This window comes from Lissotriton vulgaris (genome assembly GCF_964263255.1).
Source record: "Lissotriton vulgaris chromosome 8 unlocalized genomic scaffold, aLisVul1.2 SUPER_8_unloc_1, whole genome shotgun sequence".
Lineage (NCBI taxonomy): Eukaryota > Metazoa > Chordata > Amphibia > Caudata > Salamandridae > Lissotriton > Lissotriton vulgaris.
Window position 1 is genome coordinate 2,635,636 of NW_028240615.1, and position 26,865 is coordinate 2,662,500.

The 26,865-nt window shown below is 43.8% G+C and overlaps 1 protein-coding gene across 9 annotated transcripts in view; it reads left to right on the top strand.

The window, feature by feature from the left end:
• Positions 1-26,865, top strand: part of DOCK9 (dedicator of cytokinesis 9) — a 1,255,128-nt gene that overhangs the window by 572,921 nt on the left and 655,342 nt on the right. For all 9 annotated transcript variants that reach the window (XM_086947866.1, XM_086947869.1, XM_086947867.1 and 6 more), the window contains exons 5-6: positions 5,182-5,251; positions 21,290-21,385. In XM_086947866.1, coding sequence (XP_086803992.1) covers positions 5,182-5,251; positions 21,290-21,385 — 166 coding nt within the window. The remainder of the gene's footprint in view (positions 1-5,181; positions 5,252-21,289; positions 21,386-26,865) is intronic.

Sequence of the window (26,865 nt, forward strand, 5' to 3'; positions counted from 1 at the left end):
ATGGATACGTTTACATTATTACATCCTTCCTTCAATTGAGTTTTCTGCCAGAATTATTTTTTCTTGCAGAGAAAAACAAAAAAATGGGAATCCACTGCTGCCTATAACAAAGGACATAACTGACCCGGAGGCCAGAGACTTGCCCTGAGACGCTTCATACAATGGCAGTCCACTTAAAGTCTTTTTTTCTAAATTCAGATTCACAAAATGAAGTCATCAACGTTTTATTTGAAGAAAACCTTTTGTTTAATTGCACTGCTAATATTGTGCAACAGTAAAGTAATATATTGGTTACAGCTTAGTCTCTCTGTGCTGTTTCTGTGTTGGCCAGTTTTTTTGTTTTGCCATTTACCAATTCTTGCATGCTTGTAGAGATTTTTGTGAAGAAAATATTCTCTGCCCCGAAGAAATACGGATTTTAGGAGACCTCAACCCACCACTGCTCCACAAGATTACAAGAAGTTGATCTGGTTACTTGGAGTGGTGTTGAAGCGAAAGAGAGGTGTACTGCTGGTGGCCTATGTATCTATTTCATAGAGCGTGGCCAATTCCCCCTTTTGGGAGGCCAAGTTTCTATTTTTCTCAGAGGTTATGATCTGGATTTCTTATCTAGACTTATGATAGTAATCAGGCTGGCTTTGTTCTCGATACCTGTTCACCATTCAGCACTCCCCCACCCCCAGCCCCCCAATGTGTGGTGGATTTGCTGAATCTTGCATCCGAGGTACAAATATTGTTTGCCGTGGCATGTAGTGGCCGTTCAACTTGTTCCCCTCCTTGATCTCCTCACTCTCTAAGATTAAATGTTTGGGGTTTATTTGGTTTTCACTGTTGTTGTGTCATAACTGTGAATAAAGCTTACACAAGGAGATGATGGACTGAGTGCTGAAACTTTTCAAACACACACCCTATTCTTTAACTTAATTCACCACCCCAGTTCAGACACCGCTATATGCAAATCAATCTTGACCCTGTGGTGGTGAAGTGAGCTAAAGAACGAAGATGAATTCAAACTAGCCTGGCTGATGATAGATTCAACCCAGATCTGTGACTGGGGGTGAGTGGCTGAATAGTTGCAGCGCTCCGTCCATCATCTTCTTGTGTTTGCTTTGTTTGCCATAAGTTGACAGGGTACTGGATTCAAACTAGCCAGGCTGATAAGGGCTGTTAGCCCGAAACCGGTCACAGGATGCTTGTCAAGACTGATTTGTATATAGCTGTGTCTGAACTGGGGTGGCGAAGTGAGCTAAAGAACGATGATGGATTCAACCCAGATCTGTGACTGGGGGTGAGTGTCTGAAAAGTTTCAGCGCTCGTCCATCATCTCCTTAACTGTGAATAACCATAAAGGATATTTTTACCAAATAAAATATCTGAATTTTTTTGTAAAATAAAGCATTACATTTTTGTTGTTGTAATATATCACCTCAGGAGGGATAGTCTATCGGCATAACTGGTTTAGTAAAATGATTAGAAAAACTATGTTGCACCTCCTGTGTTCAAACCAGACCTTTTCTATTTCCCTCAGTGAGCTCAACAGCCATGCAAGCCTCTTTCCCCTGTGTAGGATTCCCACTGATCACCTTAAGTGTAGAATAATTCCTGCCAGCATCTGGGGATTCTTATAGATCTATATTTCACTGCAGGTGGACATGTTGGAAAAAAGCCCAATGTACATATCGTCTCCCAAAAACAAAGCAGGTAACATTTACTGAAATTGTTATCGTTGAGATAGCCATTTTAAAATCTACATTGCAGCAGCTGCTTGAAAAATGTCATGTCTCATAACAGGGAACCTTAAATGGCCTATCAAAAGACGGAAACATTGAGGAGGTGCCTGCTAGGTTATGAGTGAAGTAGGTAAAAAAAGACTCGCTTCTCTTTTAAGGAGCCAGGCGCTTTCATTCGCTAGCATGCCCTTCAATGGCCTCATGGCTTTAATCCCTTTTACTGGCATTTGCCGACTGGATCCTGAAACACTCCAGTAACATATTCTCCTTATTTTTTCAGGCTTGATTCCTCAAACCTCCTATTTCAAATGTATTTGTCATTTTAAATCTCGCAATCTTTTAAAGCACTAATTGTTTTTCCGGAAGTGAGAAGGAGCCGGAGTTAGGGACCAGACAAAAGCCATGGCTGGCGGCCCGCTGAAGGTGAGAGGGGCCATGGCTGGGTTCCCTCTGTAGGTGAAATGGGTCATTGCTGAGGGCCCGCTACATGTGAGGGGGACCATGGCTGAGGCCCCCTGTAGGTGAGGAGGGCAATGGCTGGGTCCTGCTGCAGGTGAGAGCAGCCATGGCTGGGGGCCCGTTGCGGATGAGATGGGCATTGGACCATGGCCTGCTGCAGATGATAGAGGCCATGGATGGGGTTAAGAACCATTGCAGAAATTCAAAATGTAGTCTTAGGAAGGGAGTGCAGCCTCTAGAGCAGTGGTTCCTAACATTTTGACTTTTGTGGAACCCTCCTACTTAATCATTAGTGGAACCCGGGGAGCCCACTTAATCATGAGGGGAACCGGAGATGTGAATGTTTTGTGATTTGTAGGGTTTTGGGTGAAAGTATTGCCAAAGGGCACAGAGCGCTAATGATGCTCTATGAAAGCGATGGACCGGGACTTAGGCATGATTTGAGGCTCACAGATGAAGCTCTGGTCAGATACAACAACCGAAGGGTCCCAGTGGAATTCTGCCAATCATAAAGTGTGAAAAGTTTCAAAGTCCTAATCCAAAAAGTTGATCTTTGCGGACCCGGAAGCAAACGCGACTGAGACGCCGCTTTCACAACACCGAAGAAGACCTCCTTGTACTGCACCGTGCCCCGCTTGTTGAAGGTTCCCCAGGCGGAGGCACAAGATCCGTATTTCAAGCCGCCCGAGCTCCCCTGCAAGAGATGTGAGAGCCAGGCAGTCCACATAAAAAACTTGGGATACCGACAGACATATTAAAATGTGTGCTGACGACTGGGATAATCCACCTTCCTCTGCTCTCTATTGAGCGAGAGACTATGGTCCTGATGAGAACTCAAAACTGATATGAGTTCGAAACGTGTAGACTGTTTCTAAAAAGCCTGAAATAGAGAAAAAGTTACAGAAATTCAAAAATAGGTTTCTGTTGAGAACAAGAAATGTTTATGGCTTTGTTGAGAATATTTGTATTCCGACTATTTGAATAATTCATATATTTTTTGCACTGTCTGTTTTATTTTGCAATGGTATGAAAGAGGTATGATTGATGGTTCGAATGAGGAATCTTGAAATGTATCAGTAATGTTGTTTTTAAATAGGAATGTGATTGTGCGTTATTTTCTTCTTTTTTGTACATAAGGTCTTAAAAAATACAAACTTTGAAAAATTTATATACCAAATAGGTCAAATTTGAATAGCTGACAAAAGTAAATAATAAAAAAAATTATAACTCGGATCACAAAACATAGCGTTTTATTTCAGATGTTTTGCGAGAACTAGGTCAGATAACTAAGTAGCGGCACATGCACTTCTTTTTGTTCATTACTAGCTTGTGGCAAGCTGTGCTGTTGGGAGCCCAGACCCAGTGGTGGTTTTTCTAATCCAAAAAGGGACTTTGTCATTTCTTTAAAGAAAACTCTGTCTCCCTGTGGGACATATTTGAAATTGTATCCACCGCCTTTGAAATGCTGCTCAGATATCTGCCATAGCTTGGTCCCGCTAAGGCTGTGGAGCGTTTGAGGTGTTTGTTTGAAAACGTTTCTAAGTTTCAACTCCGAAAGCGACTGCTATTTTGTTTCAGAACTGCTTGAGCTTTTCATGTGGGAAATTTGAAATTCAGTCTGATCCTGTGGTACTTTTTCTGCAGTAGGTCCCCCTGGAGCAAATTTTTTCAAACTTTTTCATGGTGCCCAAGCAACTACGGGTGTACACTTCTAAGCCCATAGGACCATGGATGTGCCAGGCAGAGGCCACCAGCAAAGTCCAATCCAAATCCCAGTTACCACTTGTCAGCTGGGAATTGTAGAAAAAAGGCATCTTGCAGCATTTGGATCCCTAGTCAAACAAGAGGTCAGCCAACTGACACAGGGGTGCTTCTCTGGATTTTCCAGGTCTGGTCTGCCACCTGGAGAGTGTTCTGGGTGGGAAAGCTGTAGCTAGATAGTCTCTACCAGGTAAGGCTTTGCAGAAGGTAAATAACTTGTTTGTTATAACAGAAGATACATGTATATATAAGACAGTCATAATTGCTGCTTCTATGTGCATATAGGTGCATATATAAAAGAGTTTCTGCCTGCTACCAAACCTTTAAGAAATAATTTGAAAAATGTGCATATTTCACCACAAGATAAATGTGCACATCTGACTGTAAATATTGCCGCTTCTATGCACATACGAGTATTTATATCCGCTTAATCGCGGTAGCAATTCCTCCGCGGTGCGGCGGTTTAGCGCAGTGGGCGGGGCCGCGCCGGCCAACAGACATGCGCAGCACTACGAAGGTAGTGTGCGCGACGGCCATTGGCGGACGCCAGCAGCGAAGGGGTTAAAGAGGGATTTTCTCAAGCCAACGAAACCTTACCAAGTGTCATGTGCGTATATATGAATAAGACCATTTCATTTTTGATATAGAATAATTAATTCCTCCTTTCAATCTTTGTCTCAGTTCTCCTCTATCTGACTCATCCCAAACCTTTCTGACTACTATGAACCCCCAAACATCCTTATCAAGCTTTCACATTTTTTTTTTTTTGTAATGTCACCCAACCACCAGGTACACATAACCACTATTTACAAAAACAACCTACTACTCCCCCTTCCAGATCCTTTCCCATCATCCTATCTTTACCCTAAACTCTACTGAACACACACGAAATCAAGAACACAAACCCAACTCATGCAAAAAAAATAATAATAATAATAAATGTTATAAATCTGCTAATTATTGACGTCTAATATTGAGTTGGAGAGTAACGTGCTACTGGCCACAAAGCTCTTCAATGCCTCGTCCGGGATAGTAAGGGCTATATAAATACCATTTACTATTACAATAACTGGAATTTGGCATTTGGTGTTTAATAAACAACTTGTTAAACAGTAATTCCATTAATTATTTCTGTCGTTTGCTTTAGAGTGATGGGTTTGCTAAATGATAATGGTGTTCTGCTCAAATTGAAAATGCTCAGGGTCAATAATATATATATATATATTTTCAGTAAAGCAACAAAGTCGGAAAAGCTGCCAGCTCACGTTTATGAAGTGGATGAAGATGCAGATAAAGATGAGGTAAGCTCGTTATACATGCAGCATTTGAAACTTCGGCTTATTTTTTCCTTGTTAGCATGATTTTGGTTGTTTAATCTCATTGAACAAACTGTAATGATTGTCTACGTATTGAGTTTGCATGGTGCTAAAGGGAGGAGAAAAACAAGCACCCAGCGTTAACTGCACAAATGATGCTCCGTACCGGGAGAAGTAAGGCCCTTTCGTAAGTTACTATTTATTGCTTATCCATTATTATGGGTGTCTTTCATAGATTCACATGCCTGAATCATTCCCCGTCGTCGAGACGGAGTCTCCGGTACATAGAAAAGTAATGTCCTATAGACATATATAGAGAAACATAGGCCTAAGGGCCTCACCTTAGTAGCCTATCTATGTCCTTTTGTAAAAAGGACCAAACTCCAGGAGGTAGCCAATCAGCTATCACCTCCCTCTGGAACCTTCCTGTCAGTAGCCTCAGTCTCTCAGATTTTCTACCGCACGTTGTGCTAGGGAGTCTCCACCTGAGTTCTCCTCAGGTTTCCTTGTTTAAACTCTTTTCTTCACAGAAACTGGATATTTTCTTCATAGTTCTACCATGGCTGATCAACAGAAGAAGGGTCTCTTCAGAGCTTGCTCTTCTTGTGGTAAGAAGAGGCTCCATATTGATGATAAGCATGAAACCTGCTTATATTGTCTTTATCCGGACCATACACCAAAAGAATGTAGAGTTTGTAGAACCTTCTCTACAAAGACTCTAAAAGACAGAGAAGGACGACTACTACTCTGGCTGAACAGGCTGAAAACCAGAGACAACCTGGAGTCTTCAGAGGACGGTGAGATAGCTTCTGTTTCCTCTAAATTATCCTTGAAGAGGCCATGGGTTACTTCCCCTAGCCCTACAGACGTTCCTCCTAAAAAGACTGTCAAAAAGTCTTCAGAGGCAAAATCCACAACGTCTGACAAGGAGGTTCCTGCCTTCTGGAAGCCTGCGCCATCGTTGACGACGATTTCGTCGATGCTTTTCTCAGCGCAGAAGAAGACTGTGTCTCCAGTCTATGTTTCAACGTCGCCGACGATTGTGTCGACGATGACGGCGTCGTCAGCCTTCTCATCGACGACGACAACTCCATCGTCGACGGTGGGTAAGCCTGTGTCGTCAATCATCATCATTAAAAAGCCATCGACGACGATAAAGATTTCGTCGACAACGACATCAGTGTCGACGACGAAGCCAAAGCCGTCGACGCCTACGTCGTCGACGAGGACACTCGTCGACGAGCGTGCCGTCGACGAAGACATCGACGACGATGAGGACACCGCCGACGAGTGCACCGTCGACGGGTGCACCGTCGACGAAGGTACCGTCGACGAAGGTACCGTCGACGAAGGCACCAACGACGACAATGGATATTCAGTCGACGACGACACCGTCGACGACATCATCGTCGACTCCATGGAAGCAATCGGAGTTGATTTCTCCGTCGACAGCTGCCATTCAGCCGTCTACCATCCCACCATCAAAGAAAAAAACAATAACGCCAGACTTAACGTCTCCCAGTAGGGTGCAAAGGTTGACCCCAACTACTGCAGGAAGAGGACTCAGACGAGGATCTGGAAGGACAGGCCACCAGTCCTTCACACCTAATAGTGAAGTGCCAAAGCACTGATGATGAGGGGGATGCAGTGGAATTTACAGAAGAGACTGTGCATGCACAAGTCCAGACGCAAGTCACGCCTATGGTAAGCCTTTCAGCGTCTGTAGTTTCAGATTTGCAGTTCTTGATTCAAGACTACAAGCAGCGATTTCCTGAATCGCCCTCTGCTCCATCACTGGGAACAAATCCAGCTGCATCTGTACCGACGCCATCTTCACGTAGACCACCACCATTAGTGATCCGTCAGGAAAGAGAGCCAGTGCAGGATATCCCGTCTTCTGACGAGGAAGTTGAAGAACCGGAGGATGGAGAGGTCCAAGATGACCAGTCTGACCAAAGAGACGATGAGGACTACATCGCTCATTCTCCTACCACACCTGAGGCCTCTACCTCAGACTCACCGCCAGTGGACATTGGCGGATTTCACAACTTAGTGGAGAGAGCGGCCAAAAGATTCCATATGACGATGGAATCTCATGAAACAGACTGTTTCCTATACGATTTTAAAGACCCGGTCAGGAAAACAGCCAGGTCAATTCCTATCATCAAACACATATGGGAGCAGGGAAAACAGCTGATGCAGACACCAGCCTCAGTCGAGGTACCACGGCTGGACAAAAAGGTTAAGGCACCAACAACAGCGCCAGCCTGCCTTACTGGTCATCCCAAGCCAGATTCTGTGGTTACCCAGGCGGCACAGAAAAATTCTAGAAATCCGTCATCTCCATTGTCAGCTCCACCGGACAAGGAGGGCAGGAAACTAGACAGTATTGGCAAACGCTTTTCCACCACGTCGGCCATGACTGTGAAAGTAGCTAATTCCATTGCGCTACTGGGCCGCTACAACAGACAATTGTAGGAGGATATTGCTCCGTATCTGGCGGACCTACCAGACACCGTGAAAGAGGAGGTTCACTCACTCCTTAAAGAGGGCCAAACATCAGCATCGGAACTTATTGATTGTGCGATGGATCTTGCAATGACCGGCTTCAGACAGCTGGCAGGAGCTGCGGTCTTGCGAAGGCAGGGGTGGCTCAACGCTACATCTTTCCGCCTAGAGGTCCAAACTATGGTACTGGACATGCCTTACGATGGCCAACACCTCTTTGGAGAGAAAATCGACGAGGTTCAACAAACGATCAAAAAAGATACTGACACGGCAAAGGCGCTTGGCACACTACAGTTTAGGAGCAAGTCCTTTCGAGGGAGCAGGGGTAGAGGTCAATCCTCTTACAGAGGATCTTACCAAAACAGATCAACATTCTCCTATAATCAGGGCCGGTCGCAATACCAACAGCGACAGCAGCAACAAGGTCGCCAGACCTCGTATGGAAAGTCCAACTACAGGGGAAAAAACCAAAGGAAAACCACTGGCGGACGCCAATGACCTTCTTCAGCAGCCAGTCCGTCCACAATCTCATGTTTTCAAACTTGGAGGAAAACTGACACACTTCCTCAACAATTGGAGATCAATTACAACAGATCGATGGGTGCTCCAATTGATCCAATTCAGACATTCGTTGGAATACAAATCAATCCCCCGACAACTCCTCCTTGCAAAATGCAGCACAGGAATATACGATTACTCCTTCAAGAGGTCTTTTCTATGTTGTAGAAAGGAGCAAAAGGGCGAGTACCATCAGCTCACAGAGGAAAGGGATTTTATTCCCGCTTCTTTCTGATTGAAAAGAAAGGGAAGAAATGGAGGCCCATCTTAGATCTCAGGGCACTCAAGCATTCTTGAAGAGTCAATCGTTCCGCATGGTTACGATCCAGGAGATTTTGGGGCTACTAGAGGAAGGGGACTTTATGACGTCTCTAGACTTACAAGACTCATACTACCACATCCCTATTCACAAAGGCCACAGGAAATTCCTCAGATTCGCAGTGGCGGGCCAACACTATCAATTCTGTGTCCTCCCATTTGGCCTCAAGTCGGCACCTCGGATATTCACCAAGTGCCTCTCTCCAGTGGCGGCTTTCCTACGACAGCATGGACACCAGGTCTTCCCATATCTGGACGACTGGCTGGTGAAAGCACCATCTATGGCCAGCGCCTGTCTCAATCTTTTCCAGCACCTGGGCCTGACGCTCAATCACGAGAAGTCTACTCTACAGCCCTCCCGAGTTCTTACCTTTCTCGGGGCGACATTGGATACGGAATGTTCAAAAGCATTCCCATTTCAGGAAAGACAGCACAAGCTTATCACTCTGGCCACCTCAGTGGCCTCGAAGAAAACTTTACTGGTCCGTACGTTCAAGTCCCTCTTGGGGATGGTGTCCTCGTGTATCCTGCTTATTCCCCACTGTCTGCTCAGAATGCGCCCACTGAAGGAGGCCTTGACCAGGCAATGGACTCAAAGCATAGGTTCTTTCGAGGATCGCATTGTGATAACTCAACAAATGGCCAAGGCCTTACTCTGGTGGAGGTCGCCCAAGAACTTCTCACAAGGGCTACCATTCCTGCTTCCTGCAGCCCCACATGTGGTAACAACGGACGCCTCTCTAGAGGGATGGGGAGCTGTCCGCCAGGAGTTGCAGATCAGTGGCAAGTGGACGGACCAGGAAACGCAGCTCCATATCAACCTCCTGGAGCTGAGGGCAGTTTTTCTAGCTCTGCTGGCTTTCCTACCGTGCATCAAGAACTCCCCATTGCTCGTCAGGACCGACAACACCACGACGATGCACTACTTGAACAAGCAGGGAGGAACGCGTTCGCTCACACTATCTCGCGAATCGCAGAAAATTTTGAACTGGCTTGTGCTCCACAGTATCACGTTAAAAGCGGAGTATGTTCCAGGCAAGGACAACGTCATAGCAGATGCTTTGAGCAGACAGAGATCTATGTCCCACGAATGGGAGCTCGACCAAGAGATGCTAGATCACATCTTTTTGGAATGGGGAACACCACAGATCGACCTTTTTGCCACCAGGGAGAACGCCAAATGCCGCAATTGTGCAAGTTGGCATCCCCAGTTAAGGTGCCTCGGAAATGCATTTTCCATCGCTTGGCGCAACGTGTTTGCGTACGCCTTTCCGCCATTCCCACTGATACCAAGAGTCCTCGGGAAGATGAAGACCGAGCACTGCACTCTGATTCTGGTTGCCCCGTTCTGGCCGAGGCAGCGTTGGTTCACGGACCTCCATCACCTCTCAGTTCAGGCGCCAATCCGTCTGTGTCAACATCCATCCCTGCTCACGATGTCCAACGGCCAAGTACAGCACCCAAATCTGAAATCACTCATGTTATCGGCTTGGCTCCTGAGTACCGAGAGTTCTGCCAGCTAGACATCCTGCAGGAGTGCAAAGATGTCCTCGCGAAGGCAAGAGCGGAGAGCACATACAAAACCTATTCCTTAAAGTGGAAACACTTTTGCATCTGGTTTAAGGACAGAGGTCTACATCCCTTTCAGGCTACTCCGGAGCAACTACTACCATACCTGCTCCACCTGGCACAGTCGTGCCTTGCCCACGCCATCAGAGTTCATTTGGCGGCGATTTCACGGTATACAAGAACTTCAAAAGGGCCCTCTCTCTGGTCACACAGGTTAATAAAACAGTTCCTTAAAGGACTCTACAGATCCTTTCCTCGGCCACGGAGGGTTCCACCAACATGGCATCTCAATGTGGTCCTCAACCAATTGATGAAACACCCTTTCAAATTCATCCACAGGGCAGACGTCAAATACATCTCCTGGAAAACAGCCCTCCTTCTGGCACTGACCTCAGCAAGAAGGGTCAGTGAACTATAGGCTCTTTCCATGCAAGATCCATTCATGCAGTTTAAGGAAGACAGAGTGGTTTTAAGAACTAATCCTCTGTTTATTCCTAAGGTCCCGTCGGACTTCCATTTAAATGAGCCTGTAGTCCTCCGATCATTCTTCCCAAATCCCAGCACTGCAGCTGAAAGAACTCTGCACTCTTTGGACCTGAAAAGGTGTCTTAAATTTTACCTTGACAAGACAAAACAGTTCAGGAAAACAAATCAGCTATTCATCGCTTTTAGTAGGCCAAGGAAAGGCATGCCGCTTTCCAAACAAAGTATTTCAAGTTGGATATCTTCGGCAATTGCCTTTTGCCACGACAGAGCCGGACTGCCATTGCACTCAAAAGTAAGAGCTCATTCTACAAGAGCTGTGTCCACATCGGCTGCACTGTTCGCTGGGGTGCTAATACTGGACATTTGCAGAACAGCGACGTGGAAGTCGCCGCATACCTTCACCAGGCACTATTGCCTGGATACGGAACTGATGCAGGATGCAGCAGTGGGCCAGGCTGTGCTTCGCCATCTATTCCAATGAGGTGAGCCTTCCTCCTAACCGCCATCCTTCGCTGGTATGCACATTTATTTACTTATTTCTTGTCATTTATTGATGGCTCATAGTCGCATGATATGTATCATCTAAAGACTGGTATATGCTGTTCCATCAAAAATGTGCATAATGTATTGCTTGCTACTCTGATTCAGGCATGGGAATCTATGAAACACACCCATAATACTGGATAAGAAATGTGTTACTTACCTGTAACTGCAGTTATCCAGTATTGGTGTCTTTCATAGATTCACATGCAACCCGCCCGCCTCCCCTGGAAGGACTCACTTATTTCTCTAACAGTATTACGCCTACCTAGCTTGGTGCGTACGAAAATCTGAGAGACTGAGGCTCGTGACAGGAAGGTTCTAGAGGGAGGTGATAGCTGATTGGCTACCTTCTGGAGTTTGGTCCTTTTTACAAAAGGACATAGATAGGCTACTAAGGTGAGGCCCTTAGGCCTATGTTTCTCTATATATGTCTATAGGACATTACTTTTCTATGTACCGGAGACTCCCGTCTCGACGACGGGGAATGATTCAGGCATGTGAATCTATGAAAGACACCAATAGTGGATAACTGCAGTTACAGGTAAGTAACGCATTTCTTATTTGGCTACAACATGTATACATACTGCCAATCTTTAAGGGGTAAGTTAAAACCAGTGGGAGAAGATGGTGTTTAGTTGCTAAATTGCTGTCTTGGAACTTGGAATACTGGACACTGAAGTGGGTTTCAACGTGTGAACAAAAAGTGTGATTCTGGGTATATCCTTTTAACTTTATGTGCCTTCGATTGCAATTCTATTTAATTAATTGTGACCTGTCATTAATTGCCAAATTTACTTTTTCCAATCACTTCCCATCATCTTTAATTCGGTCTGAGGTTGTACTTTACACAACAATACTGGTCTGGTGGCTCATTGGACTAATGCATCCACTGCAGGGGCCTGTGTTCGACCTGATGGGCACAGGTTCAAATCCCGGCGGGCCCACTCAGCCTTTCATCCATTTGAGGTCGATAAAATGAGTACCATTGGGTTTGGTAACAATATACATCTGTTATTTCAGCGCCAAGATGCCGCGTTGCTAGAGTGAATGTGCTCTCTACAAATACACCTGTTATGTTATGTTGTACACACCTCATGTACGAGATGCTCTGGACAGGGCCGGTCAGGCTATTTATTCCAGCGGGCATTTCCTTAGGGGGCTGGAGACCTTGGAGACAGGTTTTGAAAGCCCAGGGGCACTCCTGGTGGTTCAGTCATTTCCCCCAGCTCCTGAGGTCAACTGCAGCAGGGGCTGGAGCTTTCAAAAGAGGGAGAAATTGAGTGAGGATCAGAAGAGAGAAAGCTATCCGAGAGGCAGAAGAGAGAGGAGGACAGAGAATAGATGGATTAAAAGAGACAGAGATTGTGAGCAGACATAGGGAGAGGGGCTGGTTTGAGCTTTTTTGCCAGGGCTGGGTTGGTTCTCCAGTCCGGCCCGAGCACTGGATACAAAACAAATGTGCTCTGTAGAGCTGTCGGCTGCTCAGTGGAACTAGGTCTCTATGTGCAGTTAAACGACATTCAATGAGCACACCTGTGTTCTTGTTCCTGCCGTGCTCTTGTGCTTCTGATGTGATAAAGAGATTTGCTAATGTTAAATGTATTAAAAGTGATGTTTAAAAGAATAGATGCTATATTCAGTAGGAATGCTATACGTTTCCTACCATGGGCTGGTTTCACTCTAACGACAGAGGCAATGTTGCTGCCTGCAATAACGCCTCTTATACAAAAATGTTATTCAGCGAGTGCCGACAATGCACACATTTATAGTGCACTTCTCTTTGTGGTCACACAACATCTTCTCGCCACAGCTCAATCATGAGATCACGTCGTCATTGACAGGACTGATTCTGTGATGTCTGACTTTCATCTGTTGTAAAAAAAAAAAAAAGTGATTATTTGGGGGTGTAACTGTATGCTTGAGTTCACATCCATTGTATTGATGCAAAGGAGAGAGCGTGTATGTTTGTGTTGGTTACCATAGCAGTCCAATTTCAGGTTTTTCCCCTGGCCAGACCTGTGTTTATGAGCATGGAAAATCCACTCAGGAATATATTACGGTGTCAGAAGTAGGGGAACCCAGAGATATAGCTCATATAATTTAAGTTGCAGAAGCTATCATTTGCATCACTTATAACTTACTTTTACCACATTTGGCACATTCACATTTACCTCAACTTGTAAATGTAATATTGTTTAAGGATCTATCCAGTAAAATAATGGATGTTGTGGATTACGCTTCTAAGATCACATAACCATAGTTGTAACAAAAAAATTCCTTTGAAGAGACGTTATGGTACCAATATAGATCCAAGCAATAATAGACATTTGCCAGGTTTGATTTGACGTGCAGTCATAACGCACCCACACTCATAAACTTTTAATTTCAAATAATACAATTAATGACCAGACTGATAACTTCTTATAGGGTGCATGTCAGAATATAGACTACAAATATATTGTGTTAGAAAAAGAATGTAGGAAAAGTATCAACATCCATACTATCGACAAGAAAATGATGGATATACACATATAGTTTTACTATTCTTAATTCCACTTCTATGTAACCTGAAGATAGATATATATCTTCAGGTTTTCAACTTACGTATGTATAGATGGAGTTAACTTTTTTACATAGTAATTTTGTACCATCATGTATACCTGCTTTTCTAGTGATATCTCCTTCCCTGTGATACTATCGATGGCCTTATCGAAGTCACATCGGGCTTTTCGATGTCACTATTGGCATTGCTTGAAAGCTGGCATTACTTGGCAAAACCTGCATTTCCACTGACAACCAACAGGTGTTCTCAGAGACATTTTACATGGTCCAAAAGTTTCGTCATAATTTCAAATCACAAAGACTGTCATATTCCTTAACGTGTAATCATTTGTCCAATGCATGCTGTCACATGCAGATTTGAATGCCCCTTGGGCAGTAGCACTGTGCCACCCTATTCATTATTGAAAAAAATTAGACTGTTGTGGTATATATTCCTGCATGGAGGAGGCTTGTGTCACAAGCCCTCTGGTATGTGCACTCCATACTTTTCATGCAAGGTGCTCCCCAAGAGAGTAGTTGACTCTGCTGACTACAAGCCCCATGTCCAACCTGTCATAACGAACGATTGGAGGCAATAGACTTATTCTCGTGCAGTACAGTCATATGTCCTGCTCCCTCAAAATTGGAGGGCTACCTACCGCCTAACGTTTCCAAATCCATGAAGTTTGTCTTGACTGTTCCCTCACTTCGATCTGAATGCAAGGTGTTTGGATAGATTGTTGCTTGTAAATGGAAAGTTGCAGTGTTCCAGCCTGATTTTCCCCATGTATGTTTATTGTCTAATTTTGTAACATACCTTTAGACAGTGTAAGCCTTTAGGAAACTGTTTCCTCTTGTCTTCCTGCTATTAGCTGTACTGCCTCTTCCTCTCCCCAGTGGCGGCTCCTCCGCTAGGGCCGAAGAGCGTTGTCCACTGCCAGGAAGCAGCGAAAGAAATAAAAAAATGAAATGATGATAACGCAATGTTATTACCATTTTATTTTGTCCTCCTGCTGCAGCAGTGTTGTGTGAGGGGGTGGGGCTGCGGAGCAGGGGAGGAGTGGTAGAACACTTCTGTGTGCAATTACTGTTTGGTCGGCCCTCTTAGGCCGCCCAAAACAGTCATGTGCACTTCCCTTTTCTCCATGCAGGCTGCATTATAGCCTGCATGGATGGAGAACATGCCCACCTCTCCAGCCTCTGGCTGAGTGCCATGGCACTTCTCTCAATCCAGTTACAATGCTGCATTGCAGCGTTGTGATTGGTTGCGGGGAGCATGGGAACCCTGGTGCTTCCTGCTTCCTCACAAGAAGCCAGGAAGAGGACGGACTGGAACACAGGAGAGGTGGCTATGGCCGCCCAGGAGGTAAGTGATTTTTTTCCCCCTACTCCCCTTCGCCCCCACAAGCCCCTTCACCCCCTCCCGCCCTACTGCTGCTTCTAGGCTGCAGCCGCGACTGCTCTCCCCATCCTGCACAGATCATTGTAGCTAGGTGGCCGTGTGTCGGCTGGGTGAACAAAACATTTAGTACATCACAGAAGGACACTGTTTGTCGTCATTGAACCTAGCAATCCATGTTCATATACGTTTGTTATCTGAACAAATGGAGATGTGCTGCCAGTCCATCCAGTGGTGGCATTAGGGCGGTGTGACTAGTGCTGCTGCACAGGGTGCCAAGTATGAGGGATGCCCATTACATGACAGGCTGAGGCGAGATAAGAGTAGCCTGAAGAGATCTTTGTTGCCAGCCTTTTAAGGCAATAATAGCAATGGTGGTTACTGTTGATAACTCTGATGGTTAATGCTATTGGTGGAGAAATATGTGATTTGTCTAGTCAAAGTTTTGATTCATGATAAAGTGGCATAGAGGGCTATTGTTCCTGCTGCAAAACAGTGCAACCTGTAACATGTAGATCATAGATGTGCTTTTATGTAGATAGCTCAGAGAGTTGCTGCTTTTGTCATTGAGATACTTTTGTTACTCTGTGTTCAGAATTGACACTCCTAAAATAGAGCATTGGGCTATCATTTGGCATTAAAGCGCTGTATTCAAATTGCAAGGCATGGGTTTAGAACCTAATATTTTTTTCCTCAATCTTTGGTCATTCTAAGGTTGTTTAAAAGAGTTTCTACGGGTAGTAAGCAATGCAATGTTAATAATATGACACCCCAATCATTGTGTTATGTTTCAAATCCTGAATATATGAGGCAGATTTACGAACACTTTGAGGCTGGTTTGAATCACAAAAGTGAGGCACACCTGGTACAAGTGTTTTGGGGGTTTCCTTAGCATTGCATTGGAGAGTAAAACTAAAGTAGTACATTGCACTACTTCTCGTCAATGATGGCGTACAATGGGTGGTACATGAATGTACCCATTCACCCACCCATGAATTTTGGCTATTTTTGGTAGAAAGGGATTTGCGTCAAAAAATTATGCCTCCTCGAGGCCGGCATAAATTTGGACAGGGATGTATTTTCTCCAGATCTTTCCAACTATGCATGTGTGCTGCACTGTAAAGCACACATGCAAAGTGCTAAAGTGTTAAGCTAAGTCAAGACATAGAATTTTGTGCTGCAGGGGTACCCTTCCTCTATAAAACCTATGCTTCACATTATGCATACACCCTTGCACTATGTTGCAGAGGTGTGTGCATTGGCATAAGGTAGCCTAATGTACGTCAGCACCAGAGGAAAGGTCAACGCACCATATCGTAGTAGATATTGTTCGGTTGTGCTCTCTCCTTTTAATGCAGTGCTGTACAACAACTTTGATCACTGCACTGCTTGATACGTAATAATTCTGCCCGTTTGTTTCTGCAGCACAAACACTCTTAACATATAATGCCTACCAGTATGGGAATGTTTTTCACAACGTCTTAAGTAACATTTCCTATACAGTGATTTATACACTAGTGTGACTCTTTGTCTCAGTATATGTTTTCGATGTAAAGTGCTCCGAGACTGCACTGGGATAGGTAGCATTCCAAAATAAATGTGAGAGAAGTTAAGCAGAGATGGGAGAAACCATTGGAGGTGATAGTGATGGAATCTGTGAAGAAGGACATTGGAGGGGTGCCAGCCAAGATTATTGCACCAGATTGCCACCTACGCTGAAGGCAGCCAAGGGAACATCCCATGTGTCCACCGTCTCTCTTGATAAGAGAGGTGGCACTTGAGCATGAGAGAGATAAAATTGGACTGCTGGCATTAAGAGATGCCTGTCATCACCCATGGAAATGAGTGGACTTTTAAAGAAGGGAAATGCACTTGGACCTAATTGTGTACCTTCAGAATGTCCAGTGCTGCACCATATGGACTGTGTAGTTGGTCAGCCACAATCTGCCACTGTTTCGGCCCTATGAACCCAGAAGGAAGTTAACCTTTTTACTTCATGGAAGTTCTGTCCACTAACCCAGTCAAAGGATAGGAATAGTCCCATCCATGTAGAGCGGACCACACAAGAGGATAGTCGGAAAATACCCTCCTGGTACTGGGAACTAAATGTAAAGGAGAGTCACTGCTCAGTGTGCTGAGAACCATCCTTCTTTATTTGAAATTTTAAAGACCAATGTGCTTCAGATTATGGCTTTAGACTGCTGCCTGGGAGAGGTGTTTACCTGGGATTGGAGGACCACTGCCACTATTGTGTCCAGCTGAAGACAATGCTTATTTCAAGAGATTCCTTGTTACCCCTGAGTTTCTGATCTCCAGAGAATTGGATTGGCAACATATTAAACAAGCATTGATTGGCCTAACCAATAGGTCTCGCCTTTGGGACCTTTTGGCTTTGGCAGTTGTTTTTTGCGGGTCTGTACAGTTTAGAGACAAACACTGAGCAGCATCTTTAGACAATGCTACATAGACAACACTGCCCCTCCTATTAAAAGGAGCCGGGCAGGAAAGATGTTATTAAGCACTTCAACACACCAATAGTGGTAACAAGTGTTATATAAATGGAAACCTTTTTTCCTCCTATATCCCTTCGCTGTCCTTCTCAATACAAATACCTGAATAATATCCACCACTCAAATTACTTTCACTATATTAATTCACCACTAATCCTTATGGGTTCCGGAGGAGCGTGCTACTCACCAAGAAAGTGCTTCAACACCCCATTAGGGCTAACAAGCGCCATATAAATACAAACCGTTTCCCCCTGTTCTATCCCTCTGCTATCCTTCTCAATCCAAATATCTGACTAATATCCACCACTCAAATTACTTTCAAATTTCACTATACTAATTCACCACTAATCCTTTATGGGTTCCGGAGTAGTGTGCTGCTCACCAAAAAACATGCTTCAACACCCCATCGGGGTAACAAGCACTATATAAATGCAAACCTTTTTCCCTCTTCTATACCTCCGCTCTTCTTCTGAATTCAAATAACTGACTAACCTATCCATCATTCAAATTACTTTCATATTTCACTATACTAATTCACCACTAATCCTTTATGGGTTCCAGAGTAGAGTGCTACTCGCCCAAAAAAGCGCTTCAACACCCCATCGGGGTAACAAGCTATATATAAATGCAAACCTTTTTCCCCTCTTCTATCCCTCCGCTATTCTTCTGAATCTAAATAACTGACTATCCTATCCACCACTCAAATTTCTTTCATATTTCACTATACTAATTCAACACTAATCCTTCTTGGGTTACGGAGTAGTGTGCTACTCGCCGATAAAGCGCTTCAACGCCTCCTCAGGGGTAGTAAGCTCTATATAAATGCAATTACAATACAATACAATCCTTTTTTCACGCTTAACAGACGTGGATGCGGTTTTAAAACATGCTGAGACTCAAAGTTTTGCTTATGTCAATGAAGCACCTCCATGGATATTGTTCAGCCATTTTAGCGGAGCACGCTATCACAGGTAGAACCAGCTGTTTTCAGTGGCAAACAGCAACTCTTACATAGTGACTACAAACACTTCTGTATTTCCATTTCAACAGTTACCAGACTTACTTAGATGCTGGTCATAAAAAAGGCAGATTTCGAACTGACAGTCTTAAAAACCAATTACTTGACCAAATTTGAAAGAGTACCTCAGAAGGCACCATTAAAATGTAAACCCTTTCATCTGCAGGTAGCACACACATCTCAGCAGCAGACACACTGACACTCTGAGCTACATAGACAGTACTACCCCTGGTATTAAACGGAGCCGGACAGGAATATTGTTATTAATATTCCTGTTTTTGCTCTGAACAGATGCAGCTTTAAAACACACCGAGGTGCAGAGTTTCATTTATGTCAATTAAGCGCCGCTATGGACATTGTTCAGCCACAGTATATTGAAGCACGTTCTCACATGACACGGAGCCGTGGCTGTTGCAAGCCAGGAAATGTAGTCAGTAGCAAATTGTTTTCGGATCCTCTGATGCCCATAGCTTACTGTTTCTGCTAGCTATTATAATACGCATCACACCAACAAACAGTGTGACGCATGTTTTACTCAACTTTTTTACTGGTTTTTCATAGTTTGCGTTGGTGAACGAATAGCACAATAAAACAATGTTTAGAAATTGCTGTACTTCTTGAAAAAAAAGCAACAAAGAAAAAAATAATGGATTCCCCAACGCAAACTTTGAAAAAGGTTTTCTTTTTTGGCTGGGATTCCAACTTTGTGATCAGCTTGTTGATGCGTGTTTTGGTCCAGGCTGCTTTCCGAATTTCAAAGTAAAGTTTTATTCATTTTTCAAAACACGTGTAGGGTGTGCTCCTTTCTTTGTTGAAAGAGCTAATATGAAATCCAGAGTAATTTTTTAAATGCAAAAAAACCTGAATGCTAAAAAAAAGTTTACATCATCACGATAAAGAAGAAAAACTTCTAACAAGACGGGCAGAAAGCAACCCAAAAAAAATAGTGTACAGACATGCAACAAAGAGAAAGGATACAAATGATAGGCCCCTGCTATGTGGGAGGGAGCAAAATACCAAAAGCAGGACCAAAAAAGACACATAAGCCATAGATAAGAAAGGTTTTGAGGACACAAGACGCAATGAATGAAAAACGATGGGCGAGCTAAAAGCCCACAAAGTAGATGCAGCATGTCTCGAAGAGACAGTGCTTGCGCTGCCTAGATTAGACCTAAAACAGGCTAAAATATTACAAATGAATTTCATTATGTTCTCCGGAGTTTCTTTCATATACCAGAAGCGATCATGTGTGTGTTTGGAATGTCTCATACGTTGTGGAAAGGTGTAATTGTATGCCACATCAGCAATTTTACTGATGTCTTGAATATTTTTTTGTAGTTGTATGTAGGTCAAACTCGACATAAAGGTATTGAGTGCTTCACATGAGCACTGTTTACACTAGATCAAGGCCACATTGTATTTTTTTTTCAGGCACAGGGAGATTAAATCATTTGATGATTAATATGACTTCATGCATGTTTTATCCATTGCCAGCAGTACTGACAGGATATTGCCTGTGCATTGCCCACATCCATGTCTTGTGGGTGCTTCTTACACACCAAGTCCTACATATGTATGTTTTACTTTGTACAGCAGACAGGATGGATATGCATTCATTTTATATTTCTCGCTTCTGATGCGACAATTGAAGATAACAGCACTTTATGAAAACTGTGTGCAAAGGTGTTTATTTTTTGGGTGAAACATTTCAGGAAATTCAGTGAAAAGTTCACGAGATTATGAATAATCATGCTTTCAAACGGAAATGTGGTTTGCTGGTTTTTTAAGCGAGCACACTACAAGCCCAAAATGAGCCCAACTTAGGTATCCATCTAGCGGGTGAATTGAACAAATTGTGTGCTCCTAGACAGATATTTTAATTTACAGAACCTTTTTTCGTTATCACATATGAAAGTACCTTCCTATATGTTAGTTCAGGATGTGCGCTACAAAAACCTGATTTATTAAGGTGAAACGCTTCTGTTTGTTAAAGAAACATCTTTTTAAATTTGAAAGAGGCTATTATAATTTCACATGATGTTTGTTGCATGATTTAGATGCCGACTATTTTCAGGGCCCGGCTCGTGCACTGACTCTCTGACCACAATGAGATCCTTGGCTCGGCTCTCACTGGTAATTGTTGGCTCGCCCACCTCTAGTGCCAACGTGCACAACATGCCTTAGAACCCCATTAGATTGGTGGGCAGGCCCTCATTCGTGAATGAGATGCAACGGCTTCGAAAGGCATGTATGGGGATGCCATTTTGAATAGTCTTTGTAGACTGCAAGCTGATATTGACTCTGGGAAAAACCAGTATCTTTACGCTGGCCCGGAGTTGGTAGGCTCCATATGATACATATATCTGTGTAGTGCTTACTACGATTTTTGTGGTCCTGTAGCAGTTTCGTAGTACAGCCTTTGGGTTTTGTGGAACATCTGGCATTTATTTTCCAGCATATTAAAAAATCCTACAGTTCTGTCTGGGAAGTCGATTTCTGCCTTTTTTGATTAATGGACGAAATGAGAATGAAACGTTTGTTAGTAATTGTTGCATTGTTTGTTTTGTTGTCAGGACGCGGCATCCCTTGGCTCTCAGAAAGGTGGAATAACGAAACAAGGATGGCTTTACAAAGGCAACATGAACAGTGCAATCAGCGTCACCATGCGGGTAAGCACTCTCTTAACCTTGACTACTAGGAACGTTATACTATTCTCTCTCACAAAAAAGCAGATGTTTCTTGTCATTTTTTCATTAAGTGTTAAAAGCTCGCACCCGATGTTTCCGGCTCCCTATGCACTCACAGCATTCTCAAACGTGACACCAAAGCATCGCCCTTCCCTTTTAAATTATACAGATGTGTTAATCTTTAATTATAGATATATATTCACATTTCTTTAATATGTGCCTCATCTCAATTTGTAGTTTTGTTATGGCTTTGATATGAGCCTGTGCTGTCCGTTTTGCAATTTTTGCCTCAGCACATAATTTGAGTGACCCAATTTAAATTTCTGCAGGTTTTTTGAGGTTACTATATTTACTTATTGGTTTAAACCATAAATTGTTTAAAGTCGTTCAAAAAGAATTCTGTGACACGTCCTGCGTTGTAATGCTGGGCAGATAAATGCAGTGTTGAGGACTCCGCTGTGGCTTTTGCTACCAGTGGTAACCAGTTTACCACACCACAGCAGGGCAGGGCGGAAAACCCCAGTCCTCCCCGGCCGATCTTAACACTACAGGTGAGGCGATTTCGCAAGGTTTAGTTAATTTATAAAATCCCTGTCGGGAGAAGAAAGCGTTTGGATGTTGAAATAGATGATTGCCTCTCTGACAGTGTTTTAAATGGGCAGGTACTGTCTGGCACAGAGTACCCTCACGTCTTTATTTTGGAAGGGACAGTACCTGCACTTCTCAGCGCTACTGCAATACATTGAATGGGAGTGTACCAACACTTCTCAGAAGCAAACGGGTACTCCAACTAGTGAGTACCCGCACTTCTAAATTTCCAATCAAACAACTGCTCTCTAAGATGATCAGTATGTGTGTCTCGGATATTCAGTACGTGTTTCTCGGTTATAGTCTAAATTTTGTTGATCCACCAATGATATTCACACACAAAATGTTAACTCTTGTGACTTATTCATGCGTGTCAACTAACCTCCTTATACAGGTAACAATATTTTATCAGAATAATTTTTACGAAAATCGATTTGAGCATTACCAACAGTGTAAGATTTTTTATCACACCCCAGCTGCGGCTTCTCCGCTATGGGGAAGGAGAGTCGCCCCCCTGCCCGCAGAGGCAAGCGAAAAATAAAATGATGATCATTTGATTTTTCGTCCTGTAGCAGAGTCTTGGGAGGGCGGGGCGGGGTCACAGCACTGCAGCAACGGGAGGAGGAGTGGTGGGCACTGCTGTCAGTGCGCTTGATGGTTTCACTGGCCTTCTTAGGACTGCCAAACTGTCATGTGCATCAACATCACTCTATCCCAGCTGTGTTGCTGGGTGGAGAGACCAGCAGGCATGGGCTCCCAGCTCCCGATGGAATGCAAAACAAACCCGATCCGCCCAATCCAAACACTGCTCTCATGGGTATGAACATCCCTTTTTAGACAATCCAGTGGAGGAGATAGGTTACGAGCTATGAAGATGCCTGGGTCCACAGTTCCGTTCATCCCCAGGTAGTGGAATCCTTCGTTGCATACATGTGCCTCGCAGTCTCTCGGGAGACAAGGGGGCCCAACCATGGGGGGGGGATAGATCATTGACTTTTTCCAGTTAATGGTGTAGCCAGAATAATGACGAAACAGAGTAAGGCAATGTAATCACCTATCGAGTGTACAGGCAGCAACAGATACAAACAGAAGGATGCCATCTGCGTACAGAGATATCATATCTTCCCAAGCCCATCCTGGTCAGGACTTCAAACATGCATGGCTACTCGATAATTTTGATTGCCTTATGGCATCCAGTGAGAACACAGGGGCATTTTCATGCAATTGATCCACTCTACCAAGGACTCCGTGCAAGCAGCACGGCATGAAACCAGATTGATCTGGGTGAATCACTGTATAAAGTATCTAGATTTACCGGGAGGCGAATATATTTGTCAGGATCTTAACTTCTGTATTTAATAAAGAAATTGGCCTATAACATGCACATTCCTAATAGGGCTTTCTCTATTTATGTATGACAACTGTAGTTGCCAATCTCTGATCCCTGGATAAGGAGCCTTTGTCCTGGCTGCCCATGAACATGCGGATGGGTAAACCATTGGGGCTACTGCTTTGCCTGAGTTGAGACCGCAGATTGCCTGGGCTATCTCGCTGCGGTATTTTCTTGTTCTTTTTCCAGTGCATCTGGCACTGGAATATCGGTAAGCAGCTCAGGACATTCTTCTGCTGTCACAGTAAGTCCTGGGGAGCACTACTGTGTGTAATAAGTGGCAAAGGTGTGTGCTATTCACTTAGAAGTTTGAGCAAAAGCAGGATTACTAGTTGAGTGTCGAACTGTAGAAGCAGGCTTTGCCAATCAGTGCTCGATTTGAGCGGGTGAGGGGCACCAACATTTATTTTTGGGGACTGACACAAATTTTTCCATATCAGATATTTACTGTGTGCAAGAGAAGGAAGAACACGCACAACGGGAGGTAAAAAAGACAGCAAAACCATCCTAAACAGTATCTTACAAGAGCGAGGAAAGGGGGCAGGAAGTCTCTGACAGATTAAAGACTACCACCCTTAGTATTCGGCCTGCCAATGTTTAATTGCATCAGCCGCCGGCTTTTGAGCAGAGCTTCGAGCACCCAACTCTTTCTTTCACTAATTTAGCACTGACCCCCATAATAGGGCATTGGCATAATCCAGGTGTGGACCAACAATAGCTTGAATAATACTCAAGAATTTTATACAAGTCTTCAGATGGAATAAACATGTAGCAGAAACCTTAACTACTAGGTTTGAACAGTAGTTAATCAATAAAGAAGGCACCTAAATTTGTTACGAATTGGGAGAGAGTAGCACGTTTTCATAAACCATCTGACCATCAGAATGGTCCCAGATATACGGGTAACATCTGAAGACAACCATCTCCGTTTTATCAGTGTTCACCCTCAGGCAATTATGTCTCATCCTGAAGGCCACAGATGCGAAGCAAGTTTAAAAGTTATTACATGCCTATTCGGCATTCCCATTGCATGAGTGTCAGCTGAGTGTCATCAATGTACCGCACGTAGGTCTTCTAAAAAGGATCTTATAAGTGTGGCCAGAAGTGTAGCATGTGTAGGACTTCGGGAGGAACACTACAAAACACCACATGACAACTGTATCGAGGAGGCAGGCTAAAGTAAGCAAAGAAGAAATCCAGCTTGATGCCCTTCCTCTCATATCTGTCGTATGCAGCCTGTCTAAGAGGACTGCATTGAGCGTGGTATTTAAGGCTGCGTAAAGATTGAGTAGGATCAAAGCTGCTTTGCCACCCTACTCCAAAATCATTTGCAGTTAATCCAGGCAACATTGAATTAAAGAAATGGTTGAAATTCTGCCTGACCCGCATCTAATTGTGAATTTGATTTTCAACAATAGAGGAAGAAACGTGGGCATTGGCTTTTCTTTCGACTCTAGCTTATTATTAAAAGGTAACACAGAGATAGATCTATAGTTATTGAGTGTGGTTGTGTCTAAGACTGTTTCTACAATAATAGTACCAACCATGCCCTTTTCCAATCCGAAGGAGTCACAGCTGAAGCTAAAGAAGAGTTATCTAGAATTCAAATCCCCAGTGCCAGTACAGAAGCAGCCATTCAAAGAATATAGGCAGGACAGTGGTCACCAGGCCATCCAGAATAGACCTCCTTAATGAACTAGGCAGTGCGCTCTGGAGTCAAAGGACTAAATGCATGCAATCTAGTCAGAAGGATTATAGACCCCACTGCAAACCACAAAATCCCCACTAGACCCTAAAGAATCGTAACTAGAAAGCATTTTGCCTTTAAAGATGGCAAATTGAGCCTCGCAGAAGCTCACAGATGGAGAAGTAGACATCAATTGCTCTGGGGGTTGAAGAATTCATTAACAATTGTAAACCTCTCCTGTGAAGGATTAGAGGCATTAGTTAGGTGTGAAAAATAGTGCTGTGCCCGGGCTTGTCTTAGCTCCTTTTTTAGTCTTTTTAGGCTTGAGAATATTTGACCTTTGCAGCGTTACAATAATTAACATCAGGCTTGTTGTTGTGACTTACAAGCACAGTTAGATTCTAACAATGAATTGGTGTACTAAGGAGCTGAGGTCTGACACAGTGGGGAATAGACTTTTCAAAGGTAGCAAGCTAAAAATAAAAGGCCTAATTAAATATCAATAGACATCTATTTGCACGAAAGACGTCATTGTCACCTGTGTCAAAGTTTGCACCGATGGCCAGAAAACTTTAAAAGTCCTTTGCTACTTCCTTCTGGTGTGTTCCAGGCCAAGTATCATAGTGTAAAGCATCATGGAAGGTACCCATTCCACGGTGGAAATCATTTACTGGAGTGAATGGCAAGATTTCCTGGCTGTATCAATAAGGATGGTACCTGTGAAATATAAGTATTCAAGTTCCCTTCCAATATTTTTTCGAAAATTGCTAGACAGCCTAGTAATTTCTGCACACTGTAAATGTAATCCAAGTTTCTTTAAACATTTTAACATAAATTCGAAAGAAAATGTCTTATCAGAAGGTAGTCTGGTCAGGAATTGCAAACAGCAGTGAGACTTCATCTTACTTGGTGATCAGGGTAAGGTGCTTTGACATCTGTAAAAGATTTTCGATTTCATTGGGGAAGTCATAGAGTCAGCAGAGGTGGCTCACAGTCAAGTATTTCATCTAAAATCTTGAAAGGAGATTACCGTAGCCAAGGTCCTAGTCTTGAAACAATTGAAAAGAAAAAACAAAGGTGCATCGGTGGGTCACAAAACAACCTACAGGTTGGACATTTTTTAAATTAAGTGGTTAAGTTTGAAAGGGAGTAGGATTTCAGAATTCCATACTTGTGTGGTGTTTCAATCCGAATCCTATTCCGACCAAAGCAAAATTCATTCACTGGATCAGGCAAAAATACCACAGGGGGATGATCGGCCCAACTTACTATTATTTTTAGGGTTAGCGCCTAGCTTTGCACTGTGTAGCAGTGCTTCGCGCTGGGCAAGGTATTTAGTAATCGAAAAACGGGGTTTCAGCAGTCACCTAGGACTCGCACACGCTCGTGCTTGTGCTATTTCTTTAGTGTTACCTCATTGGCCTTAGCATTCTTTCGATAATAAAAGACTGCACAGTATTGGCTTTTGGCGGGAGCATTGCTCCTCCCATGGCCTATTGGTGTCTATTACGCACATGAAGCTCGTAACAGACACCAATAGGCCGTGGGAGGAGCAACACAGCTACGGGCCTGCTAAAAGAAATGACATGCCTTGCTGTGGTGAGCGCACGTTTACCAATTACGGACTTTTTTAGGTCTCGACGTGCCAATGGGCTTGCGCATTGCCGCTGTCGAGACATATAGAGGTGCAACAGGAAAGCTTATCAAGAGTGCTTTGGCAGGCGGATTATGCACAGTGTATGTGCTCCGTGCGCGCACTTGCCATTTGCCCCCCGAGCCTCGGCATCACACTTCAAA